The sequence below is a fragment of the Protopterus annectens genome, chromosome 4.part1, assembly GCF_019279795.1.
Source record: "Protopterus annectens isolate FY-2018-M chromosome 4.part1, PAN1.0, whole genome shotgun sequence".
NCBI classification, from domain to species: domain Eukaryota; kingdom Metazoa; phylum Chordata; order Ceratodontiformes; family Protopteridae; genus Protopterus; species Protopterus annectens.
Genome location: NC_056734.1, coordinates 813,845,876 through 813,870,124, shown reverse-complemented (window position 1 = coordinate 813,870,124; position 24,249 = coordinate 813,845,876). Strand labels below are relative to the sequence as shown.

The 24,249-nt window shown below is 42.4% G+C and overlaps 1 protein-coding gene across 2 annotated transcripts in view; it reads right to left on the bottom strand.

Moving 5' to 3' along the window:
* The window catches only part of LOC122801073 (claudin-15-like), a 405,386-nt gene that overhangs the window by 22,694 nt on the left and 358,443 nt on the right, over positions 1-24,249 (bottom strand). For both annotated transcript variants that reach the window (XM_044070576.1, XM_044070577.1), the window contains one exon: positions 11,124-11,288. In XM_044070576.1, the coding sequence (XP_043926511.1) occupies positions 11,124-11,288 (165 nt within the window). The remainder of the gene's footprint in view (positions 1-11,123; positions 11,289-24,249) is intronic.

Below are 24,249 nucleotides of genomic sequence, written 5' to 3'. Positions count from 1 at the left end.
GAGCAACCACACCAAACTTCCTTCTAGCATGCTAAAGTCCCGCTCAGTAACTGACCATCAGACCATCACTTACCATTATGATCATCCCCACTGATGCTCTCAGCTTTTCTACAAAACCCTCAGGCCAAGTATACTACTGTAAATTAAAAGCTGATAGAAGTTACTGAGAGAAAGGGACTAATACAACAAATGAATATTTAACAGCACATATGACAGTATCTGTTTCACTACACTCATCATGTTTTTTTTTTGTTTGTTAGTTTTTTGAGGTAGTTTTGAGTGTTTCTGTTTAAAGGTAGATTAACAAACTGCCTGCCTAAGGGGAATGTTAGAACAAAAACAGACAGGGAACTAAAAAGTACATAGAAATGGTACAGAACAATATAGCTGAGATATGAAGGGAGGTTGTAGATTAACATCTTATTTATTAGACCCTGAAGTAAGCAGCCTTAGCGGGTTGTGGAATTCTCACATTTTCTCTGTACCTGAGCAGCCTCTGCCTGAACTCCAGATTAGTTCATCATCATAAACTGGCATCTACATGAAGCCCAGGCTGATTATCTCACCCAAACTGTGGACAGTAAAGCCAAAGGAGGGGGAGTTTCAATATACATTAAAGACATATTCACCTCCAGGCTGGTCAAATAGTATGACACACAGGAGACAACTCCATGTGTAGTTAACCATTGACAAGACCCTTATTCAAATCATAGCTTGCTACCGGCCCCCAAATCAGACTCAAGATGCCCAATCCGCCTATTTGGACCTGCTCGAATCTATCAAGATTCAACCCTTTACCCTGATCCTGGGTGACTTTAACTTCTAAAACATAGACTGGAAAAACTACTCATGCCAGAACACAAATGCCCAGAGATTCCTTGATTTTGTCAATGTAAATGCCTTAAAACAGCTGGTTGATACCCCCCCCCCCCACAAGGGGTGATAATATCTTGGACTTTGTATTAACCAACTTGAGTAACCACTGCATCATCCCTGCAGTATCATCCTCCCTGGTAAGATTGAAGTCACCATCTCCCCAACCCTCCTGTAGCTAGGATCAAACATAAAAACTTCCCCAAAGCTGATGTCAGCCTCCTGAAGGATGGTATAAACAGCTTCACAGCTCCCTCCCCGTCTGTAGGAACTGGCACAAATATCCAAAACTACACCAAAGCACTATATGAACATTTATATAGATGCATGGAATCAGGAATACCCGACAGAACTAAGTCATCCTTCGCAAGGAAGAGTAAACCTGTCTGGTGGAAATCTGCGATAAATAAACTCTATAACAAAAGGAAAGAATTGCTGTCCATGACCAAGAAGGAGTGGGTGCCCAATTGGAAGCAATGTCTCCTTTGCCTGAACAAGCAAATAAGTGCACTAGTGAAAGTCTCTAAAGCAAACATTGAGTCCAAATTGGCCATATCTACTAGAGACAATCATAAGGCCTTCACATATGTCCACAGATCTGTTCAGAACTGGTGGTCAAGGACACCACATATACAAATGCTGTAGCTATAGCAAACCTGCTGGCTGACAGATTCAGCAAAAACTTTACCCGTCTGCCCCCCCATCAGTAAATCAAGACATTCCCAGTACCTGCCCTCTTCCCCTTATATCTAGGGAACAAGTCATCACTGCTCTCTCAAAGGCAAAAAATACAGCCTCCATGGGACCCAATAACATCCCAGGCTGCATCCTACGTGAACTCAGGCAGGAACTTGCAGCACCATTAGGCACCCTATTCAACCAAGACCTGAGTACAGGCTTCATCCCAGCTGAGTGGAGGACAGCCACTGTCATCCCTTTACACAAAGGTGGAGCATCCACCGATTCAGGAAATTATAGATCCAGCAGCCTAACGAGCCTGATCTGCAAGGCCATGGAATGAATTATCATGGATCTCATTAACAAGGACATTGGCAACCTCCAAAAGCTTGATCCCACACAGTTTAGTTTCGTCAAGGGGAGGTCATGTCTGCTAAATTTGGTAGACTTCTTTGAGACAGTCACCAAAGCCATGGACAAGGGGAAGACTGTGCACACCACCTACCTTGACCTGGCCAAAGCCTTTGACACTATTCCCCACTCGGGCATAATAGATAAACTCTCTCAACTAGACATCAATTCATATGTTACCAGATGGGAAGCAAACTGGGTCACTGATAGAACCCATGTAGTCAAAATAGGGGAAGCCATCTCAAGCAGTAGACCCATAACAAGTGTCGTTGTCATACCCCAGAGTTCGGTCTTGGGGCCTCTGTATTTTGGGATATACTTTTCTGAGGTGCAGGCCAAAACCAGTGGGCTATATCTGACCAAGTTTGCAGATGACTACAAGCTGGGTGCTGTCATCAATTCACCTAGTGATGTGGACATCCTCCAATAGGGTCTCATTCAGACAAATGACTGGTGCCAAAAACATGGCCTCAAGCTGAATACCGAAAAATGCATCATCATCCCCTTTGGGGAGAATCATGTTCCCACAAAGTATCACATTAATAACAACATCTTAAGCACTCAATCAGTCGTGAGGGATTTGGGCACCCAGGTTGATAGCAACCTGACTTTTGACCACCTTGTTGCTTCGGTGGTATGGAAAGCTTTCTACATGGCCCACCTCATACGTAAGTGTATCTCATTCAGGAACAAGGAGGTCATAACATCCCTGTATTCTTCCCTTCATGGCACTCATGCAAATGAAGAATAGTTGCATGACCACCGAATCATACACCAATGCACTGTATGAACATGTACACAAATGCATGGGTTTTGCAATACCCAATAGAATCAAGACGCACTCCTCCAAAAAAGGAAGCCAATCTGGTGGTCCCCTGCCATAAAAAATCTCTACAACAGAAGGAGGAAACTGATGCAGAATAAGGTGAAGTCCTAAGACTGGAAAAACTCCCTTATTAGCCTCAACAAAAAGTTGAGATCCCTCATCAAATCCTCTAAAGCTAGCTATGAAAACAGAATTGCAGCAGATAATAAAGACAACCACAAGGCCTTCTATAGTTATGTAAAGAATCTCCACGGTAATACCCAGATATGCTCTGAACTACTGCACAATGGTAACTCCTATACCGAGCCAACAGATATGGCCAATATACTGGCCGACAGATTCAGTGCCAATTTTACCACTCTCTCCCACCCTAAAGGACCAATCACAATACCAGTAGATTGCCAGGCACCCAGTATTATTGCTGCACAGGTTAAAACAGCACTGTCCAAGGCCAAGAATACAGCTTCTATGGGACCTGACAATATATGTGGTTGTGTTCTTCATGAACTACAGAGTGAACTGGCACCCCCATCTGTGTGCCCTGTTCAATCACAGTCTCACCTCAGGCTTTGTCCCTACCAAAAGGTGCACTACTTCAGTCATCCCTCTCCACAAAGGAGGAGTGACTACAGACCCTGAGAACTATTGTCCCATTAGCTTGATGAGTCTGATATGCAAAGCTATGGAACACATCATCATAGACCTAATAAACAAAGATATAGGGAATCTCCAAACTCTGGATCACACACAGTTTGGTTTTGTGAAGGGTAGATCATGCCTGCTCAACTAGGTCAACTTTTTTGAGTCAGTCACCTGAGCTATGGATGAAGACAAGGTGGTTCATACAGCCTACCTTGATATGGCCAAGGCCTTTGATACCATTCCCCACTCAGGAATCATGTCCAGCAGGAAAATGATTGTCTGTGGGACCTGGGTATTTAAGCTCTTATGCAGAGGAGGAAAAATGTCCACAAATAAAATACCCTAGGGAAGCCAAGAACAAATGGATGACCAGGTAGGCTGCCTTAATAAAGGTACAGTGGGATGTCAGTGAAGAAGCTGGGCTACCAGTAAAGCCTTGAGAAAGGCTGTGTGTGCCCGAGTGCTTGTGATCGAAGGCTGAGTAAAGCCTTTAGAAAGGCTTCATATACAGGTCGTAGTTCCGGCTGGTCAGGTCATCTGGTAAAGGAACCGCTAGTGCGGCAGCTAGAAATCAAAGATGAAACACAGAGAAAAAACAGGCAAAACAACATAAATGTGGCTTGGCTAAGGAGCTCTGCTCGCCGTGGTGGCAAAAAATCAATGTAGTCGAAGTTCAGATTCTAGAAGGTCGTACTTTATTAAAGTAAAAAGTACCAGAAGTACAATCACCATTGAAGCGTAGTTCCTTAATGGAAAGAGTGATCCTGAGGATCTCCTTTTATAAGAGTACCTGGGGGTGTGCCAGTGGGGGCCAATAAAGTGTGGGTGATAAAACCTTTATTGTGATTGGGCACGACAACTTGACATCACACCTTACAATCTGATAGGTTAGATACCCTGAGCCAGCTCATACATGGTTAGTAGAATCACTCTAAACCTACAATAGTGAATCTTATTTTACATACATGTTATTTTACATACATGTTGTTGCTATTTCTCTAGTATGCTCGGCTTTGTTTATTATGCTCTTTTAGGTTATCCACCATCCTGATGAAGATTTCAAAAAGTGTAGCCTAACAATGTATTTTACCAACAAGGGTTGATTTTTTCCAGCAAGACCTGGGTTAACAATGACCGCCACCAGTACTGTTAGCCAACAGGGTGCTGACGGAAATTGGGCTACTGTTGGCCGAAGGAGAAGAGGAGGGTGAAGGCATGCCCGGAGGCAGGAAGAGAGGAGGAAGGTTAGGAGTGTAGCAGTGAGGGTAAGAATTCTGAATGTTGGCAGTATGACTGGTATAGGAAGAGAGCTAGCTGATATGATTGAGAGAAGGAAGGTTGATATATTGCGCGTGCAAGAGACCAGATGGAAGGGAAGTAAGGCCAGGTGTTTAGGAAACAGGTTCAAATTGTTCTATCATGGTGTGGATGGCAGGAGAAATGGGGTAGGGGTTATACTAAAGGAAAAATATGCCAATAGTGTTTTAGACGTGAAGAGAGTGTCTGACAGAGTGATGTTTATGAAGCTCGAAATTGATGGTGTAATGATGAATGTTGTTAGTGCATATGCTCCACAAGTTGGGTGTGCGATGGATGAGAAAGAGAAATTTTGGAGTGAGTTGGATGATGTTGTGGTGAGTGTACCCAAGGGTGAGAGACTAGTGATTGGAGTGGACTTTAATGGGCATGTTGGTGAAGTGAACAGAGGGGATGAGGAAGTGATGGGTAGTTATGGTGTTAAGGAGAGGAATGCAGAAGGTTAGATGATTGTGGATTTTGCGAAAGGGATGGACATGGCTGTGGTGAATACGTGTTTTAAGAAGAGGGAGGAGCATATGGTGACGTACAAGAGTGGAGGAAGATGCACACAGGTGGATTATATCCTATGTAGGAGGGCCAGTCTGAAGGAGATTGGAGACTGTAAAGTAGTGGCAGGGGAAAGTGTAGTTAAGCAGCATAGAATGGTGGTCTGTAGGATGACGTTGGTGATCAAGAAGAGGAGGAGGAGTGTGAAAACAGTTCCAAGGATTAAATGGTGGAAGTTAAAAAAGGGTGATTGTGAAGTGGAGTTTAGGGAAGAGTTAAGACAGGCACTGGGAGGCAGTGGAGAGTTACCGAATAGCTGGATAACTGCAGCAGAACTAGTAAGGGAGACTACTAGAAAGGTGCTTGGTGTGACATCTGGACAGAGGAAGGAGGACAAGGAGACCTGGTGGTGGAATGAGGAAGTACAGGAGAGTATACAGAGGAAGAGGCTGGCGAAGAAGAAGTGGGATTGTCAAAGAGATGAAGAAAGTAGACATGAGTATAAGGAGATGAGGCGCATGGCAAAGAGAGAGGTGGTGAAAGCTAAGGATAAGGCGTATGGAGAGTTGTATGAGAGATTGGACACTAAAGAGGGAGAAAAGGACCTTTACCGATTGGCTAGACAGAGGGACAGAGCTGGGAAAGATGTGCAGCAAGTAAGGGTGATAAAGGATAGTGAGGGAAAGGTACTCACAAGAGAGGAGAGTGTGTTGAGTAGATGGAAAGAGTATTTTGAGAGGCTGATGAATGTAGAGAATGAGAGAGAGAAGGTTGGATGATGTGGGGATAGTGAATCAGGAAGTGAAACAGATTAGCAAGGAGGAAGTAAGGACAGCTATGAAGAGGATGAAGAATGGAAAGGCTGTTGGCCCAGATGACATCCCAATGGAAGCATGGAGGTGCTTAGGAGAAATGGCAGTGGAATTTTTAACTAGATTGTTTAATGAAATTTTGGAAAGTCAGAGGATGCCTGAGGAGTGGAGAAAAAGTGTTTTGGTACCTATCTTTAAGAATAAGGGTGATGTGCAGAGCTGCAGTAACTACAGAGGGATAAAATTGATCAGTCACAGCTTAAAGTTATGGGAAAGAGTAGTAGAAGCTAGGTTAAGAAGGGAAGTGATGATTAGTGATCAGCAGTATGGCTTCATGCCAGGCAAGAGCACTACAGATGCAATGTTTGCTCAGAGAGTGTTATTGGAGAAATACAGAGAAGGTCAGAAGGAGTTGCATTGTGTCTTTGTAGACTTGGATAAAGCATATGACAGAGTGCCTAGAGAAGAGTTGTGGTATTGTATGAGGAAGTCGGGAGTGGCAGAGAAGTATGTAAGAGTGGTACAGGATATGTATAAGGGTAGTGTGACACTGGTGAGGACTGCAGTGGGAGTGACAGATCCATTTAAGGTGGAGGTGGGATTACATCAAGGATCAGCTCTGAGTCCTTTCTTATTTGCAGTGGTGATGGACAGGTTGACAAATGAGATCAGACAGGTGGCCCGTTGACTATGATGTTTGCAGATGACATTGTGATCTGTAGTGAGAGTAGGAATCAGGTTGAGGAGACTCTGGAGAGGTGGAGATATGCTCTAGAGAGCAGAGGAATGAAGGTCAGCAGGGCTAAGACAGAATATATGTGTGTAAATGAGAAGGAGGGTAGAGGAATGGTGAGGATGCAGGGAGTAGAGTTGGTAAAGGTGGACGAGTTTAAGTACTTGGGATCAACAGTTCAGAGTAATGGTGAATGTGGAAGAGAGGTGAAGAAGAGAGTACAGGCAGGGTGGAATGGGTGGAGAAGAGTGTCAGGAGTGATTTGTGACAAACGGGTACCAGTAAGAGTGAAAGGGAAGGTCTACAAGAGGGTAGTGAGACCAGCTATGTTATATGGGTTGGAGACAGTGGCATTGACAAAAAGGCAGGAGTCAGAGCTGGATGTGGCAGAGTTAAAGATGTTAAGATTTGCACTTGGTGTGACTAGGATGGATAGGATTAGGAATCAGTATATTAGAGGGTCAGCTCATGTTGGACAGTTTGGAGACAAAGCAAGAGAGACGAGATTGCATTGGTTTGGACGTGTGTTGAGGAGGGATGATGGGTATATTGGGAAAAAGATGCTAAGGATGGCGCTGCCAGGTAAGAGGAAAAGAGGAAGACCTAAGATGAGGTTTATGGGCATGGTGAGAGAGGACATGCAGGCAGTTGGTGTGACAGAGCAAGATGCAGAGGATAGGAAGAAATGGAAAGAGATGATCCGCTGTGGTGACCCCTAACGGGAAAAGCCGAAAGATGATGATGATGATGATGATGACTATTTTTAGTTAACTACATTTTTTAGCTAATTTGAGCTAATCACCAAACTTCACTATTGTAGGTTTAGAGTGATTCTACTAACCATGTATCAGCTGGCTGAGGATATCTAACCTATCAGATTGTAACGTGTGATGGCAAGTTGTCGTGCCCAATCACAATAAAGGTTTTTTCACTGACACACCCCCAGGTACTCTTATAAAAGGAAATCCTCAGGATCACTCTTTCCATTAAGTGACTACGCTTCGATGGTGATTGTACTTCTGGCACTTTTTACTTCAATAAAGTATGACCTCCTAGAATCTGAACTTCGACTACGTTGATTTTTTGCCACCATGGTGAGCAGGGCTCCTTAGCCCAGCCACATTTACATTGTTTTGCCTGTTTTTTCTGTGTGTTTCATCTTTGATTTCTAGCTGACGCACTAGTGGTTCCTCTCACCAGGCGACCTGGCCAGCCGGAACTATGACCTGCATACAAAGCCTTTCTAAAGGCTTTACTCAGCCTTCGACCACAAGTGCTCAGGTAAGCACAGCCTTTCTCAAGGCTTTACCGGTAGCCCAGCTTCTTCACTGACATCCCACTGTACCTTTATTAAGGCAGCCTACCTGGTCATCCATTTGTTCTTGGTTTCCCTAGAGTATTTTATTCATGGACACTCATGAATCATAGAAAAACTCACTAAACTAGGCATCAACCCCTATATCACTAGGTGGGTTGCAAACTCGCTCACAGATAGAAACCACAGTGTAAAAGTAGCTGACTCCAAGTCAGACTGCCTACCAGTCAAGAGTAGAGTCCGACAGGGTTCGGTCCTGAGTCCTCTCCTGTTTGGTATCTACTTCTCTGAAGTCTAGGCCAACACGAAGGGACTCTGGCTGGCAAAGTTCACAGATAATTGCAAGTTGGGAGCTATTCTTAACTCACCAAGTGATGTTGACATCCTACAGAAAGGCTTCACTGAGACCAATGACTGGTGTCAGAACCATAGCCTTAAGCTCAATGCCAAAAAATGTGTCGTCATCCCCTTTGGAGAAAATCCAGGTTCCCATGAATTACCACATCAATGGTAGCCCACTGAACACAGAAGGCAATATAAGAGATCTAGGAACACAGGTTGACAGCAACCTCTCTTTTGACCACCACATTGCCAATGTGGTCAGAAAGTCCTTCTATGTGGCACATCTCATTACTAAGGGTTTTGCATCCAGGATGAAAGAGGTCATGGCTTCCCTCTACTCTTCTCTCATTAGGCCAATCATCAAGTACAATGCCCCATTTGGCATGTACCTCACTAGACACCTGCAACAACTGGAGAGGCCACAAAAGTACTTCACAAAGAGGATCTCAGGCCTTAAACACTTGTCCTATATGGACAGACTCAAAAAACTCCAACTATTCTCTGTCTCCTATCACCTACTTAGAGGCAATCTCTACTTGGCTTACAAAGCCATGTCTGACCCAGCTCTGTTAGAAATGCTACATCTAAAGAAATCCCAATCCCTCCGCACCGCATGTTCCAGAGACCTCAACCTCATTACCACAATCAATAGAACGTGCTGGAGGGACAGGTTCGTAACCCAGAGACTGCCCATGCTATGGAATAAACTTCTCATACATGTCAAACTGAGCACCTCACTGGCCCTCTTCAACAGAAATCTTGATGAGTGGATGGGAAATAGAAAAGTCACCCAGGGGATTACTCCAGTGGCTCTACTTGACAGAGGCACTGGGAACTAAGGTTGGTTGGCATGATGCCAGGGTAATCCTATGGGCTAGGCTTGTAAAGGCTCCATGGCCACTAGCTTAGTACACACCTATGAACCTATTATCCGATTAATTTCACTATATTTTCCTGACTGATCTAAAGAATTACTGTTCCCTGGTTACTTACAAAAGCAAGAAGAGATGAAGTGGGTGAGTGGTCCTTCTTTGTCAGATTTCAAAAACAGTCATCCATGAGACTGTCTCATCTAATATTACAACATCATTTCAGTGCTGTATTACAGAATGACATCACATACATCTGGTCACTTGACTTCTGGTTCCCACACTACCCCCTTTACTAGAAACTGATCCAGAATCTTGAACATGGGTTACCATACCACACACAGAGCTTTGCTAAGATGTGCTATAACATCTGGAAGACATAAAACCTTTTCAAAATTTTCATCCTTCCAGGGTAGCAATTAGTTCACCCCTAAGGACAATACAACAGGATTCCTAGTCCTGGTTTTTATAGACAAATTGTTCCTGGCTCCAATCAGAACTATATGATACAATATTTATGTTCTAATCCATGTAATTTAATTTCAGACTATTTTTCAAAGTTAGCTGGACTGACATTAACCTCTTTTCACCTAGTGTCCCGTTACAATATATTAATTTCAACAGTTAAAATACAGTCTGATATGCAGGTGTATTTCTTTTCTGTCCAGCAGGACCCACTGTTGGTACATTTTTAACACAAGCAGCTTTACAAATCAGTTTGGTATACAAATGACATATAACACTTTACAAAACTCCAGCTAGCTATGCCGGCATATGTTACACAGCCACTGCCCTACTTCTACTTGTGGCTGTTGGCTAAAGGCAATACTGGTTTAATCCACCAGGGTTTGAGTCAGTGGTTGAAGAACATACATCTTACTCTACAGTACTCGTTGAGCTCCACAGCAGAAGGAGATAGCATACTATCGCCATGGTCACAGTCTTTAATATTTATGTAATTATTAGTAACAAGGTTGTAGCCAGAAATTTGTACACCACAGCTATGCACCATTACTCATCTTTAATGACCCTAGCAAATCTCAAATTGATTTTATGTATCTACATGCAATTTTAATACAAATACTGATACATAACACACATACTTAAATTCTAATACTTTACATCTTTTACTGTGTAACAGGTAACATAAAGAATGACATGCTGCTTTAGTCACATTTACTTGCTACGGAGGCCCATTTATACAATTTGTCAAATTACTTGTTTCTATTTTTTTCAGTTTTAACCTATTGGGTACCAAAAGCTGTATAATGTATGGTTTTATTAAACACTAGAGAAAAATTAGTCTGTGTTTCTTGCTGAAAAGATTTATGTTTTAATTTATAAAGACTAATAAAACAAGTAAGAGGTATTAGTACCTTTAAGCTGATCAAAATTCAGCACCCACAAAAATGAATTTGCACATCATTGCATGCACAGTGTTTGGCTGATTATGACTGTTAATTGAGCAATAAGAGTGGCACCCCAGAATAAATGCATTTCCTGCAGTCATGTAAGCAGCACCTTCCTAAAGGGAAGGAAGGACAAGCATGTACCATTGGACAGAATATCGAATCACTTTTAAATGTCTGTCCTTCATTGGATAATGGGAATGCTACTTTCTAAAGATAATGGGGGCTTCTGTGATATATAGTGAAGATACTCCTTAATTCTATTTGGGGTAACAGAAATACTGTGCCTAAACCATCTTTCCCAATAGATGCGTACAACTTCACAATTTTAAGCTCTTGTTAACATCGCATACAATGACATACATTCTTCTGAAAGTTTTAAGTAAGACTTCACTGGAATATCTTACCTGCCACAATAAACCCTATGCCTCCTGTCAAGGCAATCTTCCCTTTGGTGTCTTCACTGCTGTTTCCAATGTTTGTGCACTTCATGCCCAGCACTCCCAGAATGATGCCAAGAATCCCAACAATAAGTGATACAATCATCAAGGCACGACACGCTTGTATATAACCTGTGGAAAAAGATAAGAGAAGTTGTTTACTTGCAAGAGGTAAGGTGGAAATACATCACTTTCCCTTTAAGTTGTTATCAGTAAATTATGCTCCACTATATAGTCGCCCCCTGGGATTCTGTTACCCAGCAGCCCTATCCTGCATTTCTTAGCATCAAAACTGAGCTGTCACACGTGTCCAGTTCTCAGATACTGTAACCTGGTTTAATTGTTTTCTCATCCTATCCATGACACCTCCTGTAATAAATGTTCTGTAGATTCTTCTGTCATTCGTAAAGAAATATACTTTTCCTTTCAGCTCTTGGTGACCTTACCGATATAGGCACTAAAGTCAAATAGACCAATCCAGGACTGAATGCAGGTTAAAACATTAGGGTCCAGTTCCAAGAAAGGTAACTGTGTATGTCAAAACATTTTATAAAATCTCAGCCCTGAGGTTGCTATGACAGCATTTGCTAGACCAGCTGTCTGTCAATAATTATACAAAATATAACTAAGAATTTTTCCGAAAAATTGTTTGACTAGTGGCAATGGTGCTGGAGAGACTGGGAGTGGGAGGATGAGAGTGAGTGGCTGACGCCAGCTCACTCATCCTGGGGGTAGGGAAAGGGAGGCTGTCTAACCTCCTGACACTATAGCTTTAATAGCCCAATAACTTCCACACTAGAAGTTGTATACTGCTTGGTCAGCAGATTGCACATGTACAAAAACATGCATGCATCTGCCCTCGGCAGCAATTGTGGAGCTTGCAAGGCTGCTGTTGGGGGGGGGGGGGTTAAGGCACACGCCGTGACAACAGTATGATGCCGCAGCATCCTTGATCTCCTCAAAGGCCAATATATGAATCGTGTTGAGCTTGGGGAAGGCTAAAGTGGTCTGGTGGATCCAGTGAATCAAGAGAGGAGCTGATGGCAGCTGATGGTCTGTTCTGGGTAGGGGGAGCAAAAGAAAAGAAAAATAATTCAGAAAAATGTATGTGTCCATGGATTCTCATTTTGTGTATCATGTGCTATTCTGAGTGATATGATATTTACATAAATTCTTCATAAGCCTCTTTCGCAGACACTCCAGTGGCTGTTACATTGGTAATCAGATTTATATTTCTCCACACTTCTGCCATCAATCAAAATGGAATTTTTATGACTCTGCAAAAAGGAAAATGCTGACCACATTCAGAAGAATTCAACTGACAGTATTTTTCTAACAATATATCTCTTATTTTCAAAAAAACACAATTAAAAATGTCATCTTCACAACACAGTAATTCCCCACACTCTGGGAATCCCTCCCTACTGATCGTAAAAACCTTACCTCGTACCCATCATTTCATGCTCACTTAAAGATCATCTCAAGTTTGAGTCAGTTTGTAAATGCTTTCCCACTGGGCACATCACCTATTTCTCCACTCTCCCCTTCACCAGTCAGGCACCTTTATCTTTCTCACATTATTTTCCTACAGTAATATGTGATATTTCTTCCACATCGTATATATTGTATATAGTTAATTTTGGTACTTTTCCATTATCGGGGCAACAGGTTTAATGAGCACTTGGAATATTAACACGGGGTCCCAATGATTGCACTGCTGCCGCTGATGTGAGTACAGCCTTCACTTCCTCTGACAAAACATTTCAAGTGGAAATTATGAAACAAAAGGAATAATGTGGAGTTTTCTAGAGACTGTATCCCATTCACATTGTAAAACACAACTGGTTAATAGTCCAAAAACTCCCTTAGTATCACCGGACATCAGGTACGGTAACGTGGTTTTCATAAACCTCCTGCTGTCCTCAAGCTCTTTCTGTGTGGCTACGGTGTTTCACTACAGCAAGCACACTTCTCATATAAGCCGTAATGCTACGACTTTTGAACTGTCACAAAGGAACATAAAAGTACATGCCTAAACATCAGACCATTTTTTACAGCTGACTGCCAGTTCTACCTGTCCTTGCTTGGTGCAGTTAAAATAACACTATAGATCAACAAAAGGGAACAAACTGGGTAAAGGATGCGACTGAAAAAGCTCTATGAAAAAGAATGGGCTGTTAACTTGGAGCGTGCTTGTACTAATTTTATGTACGTGCCTCTTTTTGGACGTGCTTTCTCTCTTTCTGTGGAAGACGTATATAGATGAGCAGGACTCAGTAAACATATTAGCCTGGGAACCTGGCGAGTCTTATAACCATTTTGTTAAGCTTTGTTTCGATTCAGGGCTAAACAGTGTGTGATCATTGTGTGTTGCCCTGATAACGGAAAATGACCTTACTTTCTGTGTCTTTACCTTACTTTTGCAGTCTTTTATACTTTGTGTTCCATCCCGTCAGCTTTTCCCCTTTCTTGTTTTTCTTCTGTCTTATTCTAACCATCCCTCCCTATTGTCTCCTATACTATGTACTTTACTACTGTTGTTAGTACTATTACTGATACACTGCTATCGTTATATAACATTTTGTTTATATTCATAGTAAATGTTGTTAACATGCTTGTTTACTGTCACTTATTATCTGTCCAGGAAGAGACTGAAAAAGGTCCATTTAGATTGGTGCTCTACATTAATTAGTAAATTGAATAAATAAATAAAACTATAGAAACATTTCTTACATAAGAGTCTTGATTCATTGTGAAACATGACTCCATTATTCCAGAAAGAGTGACAAAGATAATATGAAAATGCTTTCATATGCTTAGCTCATGTGTGATGTTGCTATACATTTCCTATGTAGATGAACCTTTATGATTTACTTTAAATTTGTGATCAATACATTTGTAAATATAATTTAGTGTTATTTTTATTGTGTGTACCTAGGCTTGTTCTTAGCTTGTCTGTTCTTTTATACTATGTTTCTTAGCAGTATCTTGATTATTTAATCATTTGGTGTTTGATATGTTGGATATGTTAAGCAAAGCTTACTTCATAGATAATGCACTTTACAAGCACTTATACAAGTGCATGGATAGTACAGTTTTGTACCTACCATAAATGTAGATGTCCGATAGATATGCAACTGCAGTCATAACATATGGGTTGTCCTGCCTCAGGCAGCCCTCGGTCAGCCGAATTCCAAAGTCTGGGTTCGGCATCGGCTGGTGTCGCCTCCTCTCCGACATCACAACGGCTGGAGTATAAAGGCATCGGCCGACGCCATCTTCTTCAGTGTTTCTTGCCCCAGATGCCAGGTGCCCTCCTAGGAAGGCTAAATTTGGTGAATGGATAAACAATTCCAGACATGCACAACAGTAATAAACAGATACACCATAGGAGATACCCCAGCTAAAAGGAACAGGGGGAATGGACCCATAAAGAAAGAAAAGAGGGGAAGGAGGGAGGGAAAATCCGACTGCAGTTGCATATCTATCGGACATCTACATTTATGGTAGGTACAAAACTGTACTATGTCCTTCAAGAATGCAACTGCAGTCATAACATATGGGTTGAATACCATAGCCAAGCTGGGGGTGGATGGAGCTAACAAAAGGATGGTGTAGCTAAAATGCCCTGCAGGACTGCCAAAGCAAAGCCTGCTCGGGATCTGGAGTATAAAGGCAGGTTGTAGTGTTTGGTAAATGTATGCATGGAGCTCCATGTAGCAGCCTCTAGAATGTCCTTTGTAGCCACTCCTCTTAGGAAAGCTGTGGATGTGGCTATAGCTCTGGTGGAATGTGGCCTAATATTGGCTGGCACACTTTTTCCATGGTAAGAATAGCAGAATCTGATGCAGTGTCCAATCCATTTTGAAATTGTTTGCTTGGAGATTGCTTTTCCTTGTATTCCAGCAGCATAGGCTACAAACAGCTGGTCAGACTTTCTGGTGGCCTTAGTTCTGTCCAAGTAGTAGCGTAGTTGCCTGTGTATGTCCAAGGTATGCAGCAGTCTTTCCCCTCTATTTTGAGGATTGGGGAAGAAAGTAGGAAGGTGAATAGCTTGATTTAGAGACACCCTGGAAATCACCTTTGGCATGAAAGAAGGATTTGTTTTTTTAGAGAGACTCTGTCCTGATGGAAAATGAGGAAAGGAGGTACTGCCATGAGTGCCTGTATCTCCGAGACTCTTCTTGCTGATGTGACTGCCAATAGAAAAACCGTTTTCCATGATAGAAATTGCATCTCTGAGGTTGCTGCTGGCTCAAAGGGAGGCAGAGATAATTTTTCCAGTACAAAATTGAGGTCCCATGCAGGTACTGGTTGTTTTCTGGGAGGCTTGATATTCTTTATCCCTCTCAGGAACTGTCTTAGCAAAGGATGTGAGAACACTGGTGGATCACAATTGTATCTTGCTGAGATTGCTGAGGCATGAATCTTTATGGAAGAATAAGTGAGTCCAGAATGAAACATTTCTGCCAAGTATTCCAATATCTGAGGTATACTCAGTACTGTTGTATCCTGACCCCTGTTGGCAGCCCAGATGCTGAATCTCTTCCACTTGGCTGAATAGGCTTTTCTGGTGGATGGCCTGCGTGCTTCCAATAAGATGTCCTGAACTGCCTTGGAAAGATTGGAAGCGGAAGGAGTTAAAGTAACCTCCAGCCTGTCAGATGTAATGTTTTCAGGTTTTGGTGAACAGTCCTGTAGTTGTGTTGTGTTAGGAGCAGGGGCCATAGGGGCAGAGGCCACGGTTTGGTCCGAGTTATGCTCAACAGCAATGGGTACCAATGTTGCTTTGGCCAGTCTGGAGCTATCAAAATGCCTGTTGGTTGTTCTGCTTTGATCTTCAGGATCACCTTGGTCAACAGTGGCAGAGGAGGAAATGCATAATTTTTTAGGGAATTCCAGCTGAAGGAGAGAGCATCCGTTGTCCAGGCTAGTGCATGGTGGGTCCTGGTACAGAACTTTTCCAGGTGATGATTCGTGTGAGATGCAAACAGATCTATGTCCGGTCTTCCCCATGTCTTTGTTATTTGTGAGAAAATGTGGGGATGCAGCATCCATTCGTGTGGATCCAAGAAATTTCTGCTCAGCTTGTCCGCCAGTACATTGTCCTTGCCTGGCACAAACTGGGATTGCAGGTGTATCTTCAGACTCAGTGCTTTTTCCCAGAGAATCATTGTTAGTCTGCAGAGGGGGTATGAATGAGTCCCTCCCTGCTTGTTTATATACCACATGACAGTGGTGTTGTCTGTCCTTATTAGTAAATGTCCTTGCTGCAGTGATTTTTCGAAACTCTCAATTGCATGTATCACTGCCAGCATCTCTTTTTGGTTTATGTGCAGATGTCTTTCCTTTGGTGTCCATTGACCTTGAACACATCTGCCCTCCATGTGCGCCCCCAATCCATGATCTGAGGCGTCTGTTGTAATTATTTCACCTGCTTGAGGTCTGTTGAAAGACATGCCTTTGTTTAATTGACTTGCTTGAGCCCACCACAATAATTCCTTTTGCAGACATGGAATAAGTGGGATTACATCCTCTAGGCTTTGGCTGTGTTGGGACCATAAGCTTTTCAAATACCATTGCAGCTTTCTCATATGAAGTCTTGCCAAAGGTATCAGAAGAATGCATGATGCCATGAACCCCAGGGCCTGCAGGAGTTTCCTTGCAGTCAGCTGGGAGAGCTGTGCTAGGCCTTTGAAGTACTCTGGTAACTGCTGTTGTTTTTCCTCTGTGAGGTAGGCCATTTGTGTTTGTGTGTCCAGTTTGGCTCCTAGGAAAATAATCTGTTGGGATGGCAGTAGCCTTGATTTCTGAATGTTGACTGTGTATCCCAAGGCCTGTAGTAATTGCATGACATAGTCCAAGTTTTTTATTAAGGTTTGTCTGTTGTCTGCTTGTATGAGGCAGTCGTCCAGGTAGGGGTATATTTGAATTCCCTGGAGTCTGCAGTGTGCCACTACTGATGCCAGGCATTTCGTGAACACTCTGGGCGCAGTAGATAAGCCAAACAGCAAAGCTGAGAATTGATAGTGCTCTGTCCCTGCAAGAAATCGGAGGTATCTTCTGCAGCTTTGTCTGATTGGGACATGCAGGTATGCCTCCTTGAGGTCCAGAGTGACCAGCCAAGACCCCTTGCCCAGCATGGGAAGGAGTTGCTGTAACGTCAGCATTTTGAACTTTGGCACAATGAGAAAGGTATTTAGAGTAGACAAGTCCAGTATAGGCCTCCATTTGTTTTCCTTTCTTGGAACAAGGAACAGTCTTGAATAGAATCCCTGGCCTTGTTCCTGGGGAGGTACCTTTTCTATTGCTTTTATACTTAATAGCTTTGAAACTTGAATGAGTGCCTCTGCCCTTTGATGGTGTGGCAGGTTTGGCATGCCTTGTCTTGTAGGTAAAGTATGGAAGTGGAATCTGTAACCCTTGTCTATTAAATCAAGAATCCAACTGTCTTTGGTTAAGATATGCCAGTTTTTTGAGAATAAGGATAATTTTCCGCCCAAGGGTGCTTCTCTCTGAGCCCTTGTAGGCGGTATGAAAGTCAAGTCATTGTGATTGTCCTTGTGGTGCAGCTGGACTGGCTGCAGCACTTCTTTGATTTGTAGGTTGCCATTGGCGTCCCCTGTAGGAGCCTCAGTATTGGCCTCGGCCTCGGCCACGCCTGTTCTTTCCCCTTTGAAACTTGTCCGAGTCTGGGAAGGACCAATTCTTTGAAGGCCAGTTTCTACTGAATCTGGGTGGCTGAACCTGGAGGAAATCCTTGACTGTCTGTACTGACTTAGCTTTTTCCTCAATGGACTTCAACACATCTTGTGCATTAGCGCCAAAAAGCTTCTGTTTTTCCAGAGGTGCATCAAGTAACTTTACTTTGACATGGTCTGGCAGTGGCTGATCTTTTAACCAAACATGTCTACGTATCACAGCCCCAGTCATAGCTGCCCTACATGAAGCTTCCAATGCATCATAACCACACTGAAGGAAATGATTGTTAACCTGCTGAGTGTTATGTATGTGATCCTGCAATGCCTTTCTGTCAATAGGCTCAGGAGAGGCTAACTTTTTCTGTAAATCATCCAGTAAAAAATCCTGGTACTGAAACATATGAAAAAGGCAGTTAAGAGACCTCATGGCTAGGGTGGTAGAGGTATAAACTTTTTTACCCCATCTCTCCATAGACCTGGCCTCCCCATCCGCTGGCAAAGGATTCTTGGCAGTGGAGGTAGCCACTCCCTTGGGACCCTGTGAAATAGTTTCTAAATCCACGGTGTGGGCCTTAAAGAGATGTTTGTGAGTGTCAGGGACTCTGTAATATCTGTCTGGCTTGACAGGAGCAGGGGGAGAGAGTCAGGGTTAGCACTGGAATCGGAGAAAACATCATCCAAAACATCCATGACAGGAGGAATAGCTAAAGGTCTGTGCTGGGGAAGCTTTAGGAAGGTACGGAGCCTTTTCCTGGAATCAGAGAATTCCTGACCCTGCCATTGGAAATGTTCCCTCATTGAGTGCAGGACTTCACCAAAAGAGAAATCCTCAGGAGGAGAGGCAGAGGGAATTGATTCCTCAGCATCAGAGTCCTCATAGGCCTGGAAGGATTCTTCTTGAATATCTGAATGCTCAGAATCCCCAGAGGCCTCATCTGAAGAGAGGTTTTCAGTCTGCTCAGTTCTAGGCCTTTTCTCTGCAGGAGGCTGAGAACCTCTGTCTGGGTGAGGCTGAGACCCCCTGATAAGGGAAATAAGGTCTGCAGCAAGAGACATAATCTGTTTATCAGAAGAGGGGGCCTGGACAGCAGGTTTAGGATGGGCCTTGGCCTGGCTGGTGGCCTTAGCACGTGCAAAGGCCTTGATGGACATAGATACAGGAGGCCTAGCAGCCCCACGTGCAGGAGTGACCTTGTCCACCGGAATGGTGTCGAGTAAATCAAGAACTTCGGTATCCGGAGGAAAATCAGCAACCAGCACCAGAGAGATCTCTGGGACCAAAGGACTAGTTAATGCTGTGTCGTTGGCCTGGAGCGGCTGAATTACCGCTTCCGCAGGGACCGAAGCACTAGCGGAGGGTCTAGGAGTAGAATCGGTAGAGGACGCGGGCCGAGGATGCCGGTCCCGGTCCTTCCGTTTTTTGGAAGATTGAGCTGTCGGTTGATCCGACGGCATGATATACACGAAGGATTCGCCAAATAAGTCTTCAGCAAATTCTGCCCGGCGCCTGAGAGTGCGCTTATTAAAGCAAGCACAGGCAGCACAGGCCGAGACGTCGTGGTCTGGGCCCAGGCAAGGAAGACAGTAAGAATGGAAGTCCTTATGAGGTATTTGTTTACCACAAGACAAACAATTATTAACTTTCTCAATTTGTTCTGACATCGGCTGAGGCAAGAAAAAATGTTCCCCAACGGGGTACTTAGCTTTTAGATGACTTCAGTACTGAAAACACAGGAGCTGACCAACCGGCACTTGCGAACTGCTTCTGCTTCGGGCACCGCATGGCAAGAAAGACTGAAGAAGATGGCGTCGGCCGATGCCTTTATTCTCCAGCCATTGTGACGTCGGAGAGGAGGTGACACCAGCCGACGCCGGACCCAGACTTTGGAATTCGGCCGACCGAGGGCTGCCTGAGGCAGGACAACCCATATGTTATGACTGCAGTTGCATTCTTGAAGGACATCATGCTATTCCCTAACAGAACCAAGATGCTATCCTCCACAAAAAAGGAAGCCAATCTGGTGGTCCCCTGCCATAAACAAACTCTACAACAGAAGAAAAAAACTGTTGCAGAAAAGAGTAAAATCCCATGATTAGAGGAACTCCCTGGTCAGCCTCAGTAAGAAGCTGAGATCCCTCATAAAATCCTCCAAAGCTAGTTACGAAAACAAAATTGCCACTGATTCTAAAGACAACCACAAAGCATTCTATAGCCATGTCAAGTATCTCAATGGCAACACTCAGATCTGCTCTGAGTTACAGCACAATGGCACTAAATATACAGAACCAACTGATATTGCCAACATCCTGGCAGATAGGTTCAATGTTAACTTTACCCCAATCTCACCCCCTCTATACCGGAAGAATGCAAAGTTCCTGTAATCACGGCTGCACAGGTAAAAAAAAACACACTCTCCAAAGCCAAGAACACAGCATCCATGGGACCTGACAACATCCCAGGCTGCATTCTACACAAAATACAGAATAAACTGGCACCCTACCTAAGCACCATGTTCAATCATAGCCTCACTTGAGGCTTTGTGCCCACTGATTGGTGCAAAGCAACGGTTATCCCACTCCACAACGGGTAGCCAACACAGACCCCGGGAACTACTGCCCCATTAGCCTAATAAGCCTGGTCTGCAAGGCCATGGAACATATCATCATGGAACTTACAAACAAAGACATTGGTAATCTCCAAACTCTGGACCCCATCCAGTTCAGGTTTGTAAAAGGCAGATCATGTCTCCTAAACCTGATAGACTTCTTTGAAGCAGTCACCAAAGTCGTAGACGAGGGTAAGGTGGTTCACACAGCATATCTAGATCTTGCCAAGGCTTTTGACACCATCACCCACTCTGGAATTATAGAAAAATGCACTAAACTAGGTATAAATCCCTATGTGACAAGATGGGTTGCCAACTGGCTCACTGACAGAACCCACACTGTGAAAGTAGCAGACTCCAAATCTGACTTCAGACCAGTGACAAGTGGAGTACCACAGGGTTCAGTCCTGGGTCATCTACTGTTTGGTATCTACTTTTCTGAAGTACAGGCTAACACAGAAGGTCTTTGGCTAATGAAGTTCGCAGATGACTGCAAACTAGGAGCCATAATTTAAACTCCTAACAATGTGGACATCCTACAAAAGGGCCTCACTGAGACAGATGCCTGGTGTCAAGCCATGACCTCAAGCTCAATGCTAAAAAGTGCATTGTCATCCCCTTTGGTAAAAGCTCTGTACCCATGAGCTACCACATAGGTGGTAGTCTACTTAACACTAAAAGTGTGATAAGAGACCTTGGGACACAGGTGGACAGTAGTCTCTCCTTTGATAATCACATCGCCACAGTAGTCAGTAAATCCTTCTACGTGGCACACCTCATCACAAAAGGTTTCTCATCCAGGAAAAAAGAGGTCATTGTTCCCCTCTACTCATCACTCATTAGACCCATTATAGAGTACAAAGCCTCTTTTGGTATGTACCTCACAAGCCGTCTACTACAACTAGAAAGGCCGCAGAAACACCTCACAAAGAGGATTACCGGCCTCAAACAAATGCCCTACGCAGACTGTCTCAGACAACTCCAGCGTTACTCAGTCACATATCGCCTACTCAGAGGTGATCTCTGCCTAACATACAAAGCTATGTCAAACCCAGAGCTGTTGGAAATACTCCACTAAAGAAATCCCAATCTAGGGACCTAAACCATGTCACCACAATAAACAGAACATGCTGGAAGGGTAGATTCCTGTCCCAGAGACTTCCCATACTCTGGAACAAACTACATATGTATATCAAACAAAGCTCCTCATTAGCACTCTTCAAGAAAAATCTTGATGATTGGATGGGAAATATGAAATTCATCTCTGGGATCACCTCTGTGACTCTTCTTGACAGGGGCACAGGAAAATAATTTTCTTGGGTGGCGAAAGCAAGGGTACCTTTTTGGCTAGGCTTATATAGACCCTTGGGCTAATAGAATAGTACCTACCTATGAACCTATGAATAGACTAAACTGACTTTAACTGTTATGTGCAAATGATGATATGGGTTTGCATGTAAAGTACATCATATTGATAAATACCTAACCATTTCTTATGTGCTCAAAATTTATATTTTTACGTGACCTCAGATAGTAAGGAATGGTAATGGTTCTCATTCCTTATATAAACTATATCTGGAGGACAATTATGCTTTGCCACATCTGCTGGGAAAAAAACTGGAATTGAGCCTGCCTTTACTAAGATTAATCGATGAAAATAATTCCTTCAAGAAGTTAATGAAAGTATATCTAGCCAATAAACGGTTTTATAAATGTGGTTTCATTTAGATGTGATGGCAAATGACAATCTGACCTAAAAAAGTCTATCTATATAACAACCTTCTGTTTTCTTCTGCTAAATGCTTCCACTAGTATTTATAGTCCATACCCCCCATCCCCTGAATATATGTTGTTCTCTTATTCTTCTTTCAGATCAAATATCAAGAAAATCCTCCTAACCATCATTCAATCTGCACGAATGTTCATTTTATAAGCAAGCTACAATACTCTTATATTCAAAATTCATCATCACCTGACTATGCATGCATGACTCTCTTCTCAGTGGTGATTGTATTTAATTTGATGTATACCTGTTTCTTCACAGGTGTGCTTCTGACTATACATGCTGTTGAATCTCTGTACCATTTCTCCTTCTTCTTCATCATTCCTGATGATTGGCATATTCACTATAGCATTTCTTCCTATGAGTCCTTGCCACTTCACAGCTGTATTTTTGCAGTTATCAAATGCAAGTAAATAAATTAAATAACTGCAGTTATGTATGCATTCCATATGTATTGCTTTTGTGTTCAGTTTTATAATATTTTTATTGTTTTTACCTGCTGATTGATTAGTGTGTAAGAAAAAAATCATTTTACGTTTTACTGGTAAAGCCATTCAATACAACAAACACTAGAATATTGTGTGTGTGTGTGTGTGTGTGTGTGTGTGTGTGTGTGTGTGTGTGTGTGTGTGTGTGTGTGTGTGTATACTTTATCATTTTTATGTATGTATTTATTTACTTACCTGCTTATTTACTTATTAGACACAGATTTACACCAAGGTTATTCTACAAAGCCCTGCCTGATTTGGGAGGTGATCAATATTAAGTGCTTGGAAAGAAGGTACAACCTTTTAAGTCTGTGAACTTAAAGGCATACATGGCTAGGCATTTTATGGTTCTTGTGACCTCTTGCTTAGTAAGGTTCATATATTCCTGTTTATTTATTTATTTACTTCCATTTGTTAGCTGTGCATTTGCACCAAGCAGCTGGCTGAAAAGGGTATTCAAACCAGTCCACCCACCTGGTCAACAAAACAAATAAAAATAAAATGTGCTGATAGGTAGTCCTTATTCTGTACAAACATGCTTATTCAGTTTTATACAAATACACTGTTAAAGGAATGATCAAGTACAAATTTCTTCTAATTTTCCAAAGCACATAAATCTTTTTCCAAGTCATCTCTTCTTCTTTTTATTTTGCTAAATACGTTCTCCTGACTTTGCCAGCTGACATCCCAGTTGCAAAACAACATACTGTGCAAATAGAAATGTATTCAGTGACTATTCAAATCATGCCAATTTCCAAATTAGTCACTTTCTTTTCTCTTAAAACATCTAAATTATCAGCACCTACAGCAGGTTGGTTTAACACTTTCAACCCACAAGGTACATGTTTTATTATCAGTACCCACAGAAGCTGGCTTTGACATCCTTAACCTACATGCTACATGTTTTGTTTAGTTTAGTGCAAAAATGTTTTTTTTCATAAGACATCTCAACTTACACGTTTTATGTTTCGCTGATATAAGTAGTGCTTTAACAACCTCCTTTTCCTTTCCATACATTTGTCCAGTCTCTACATGATCAACAAGTGAATTTGGGCTAAACCAAAATCTTCAGGGATCAAAAATAAATAGGTAAATAAATAAAGTTATCCTCACAATCTGTTTGAAGCAAAGCATAGGAGAAACAAACTTCCCAGTTCATACTTCAAACATTCATGCTGTGTATATACTGAACAGAGCCAATAATTAATATTAATTAACTTGTTTCTATGAATAATGTGACTGGATAAAACTGACTATGTGATTTGATGTGAAAGTTTTAAGTGGTCATGTGAGTGTATTTTCTTTAAGTTTGATGAAGAATATGCACATTTGAAAACATAAACATAATAAAATAGTAGCATGTACCTAAATTATTAATTTTAAAATATTCTACTGTATGTGGTGGTGTTTAGGATTTATTTTGTGTTTATCAATAACAATCTATTGTAAATTGCTTAATTAATTGCATTTTGGAAGGTTTGCATTCCTTAAAATGTTTCGTATCAATTGAGTGGT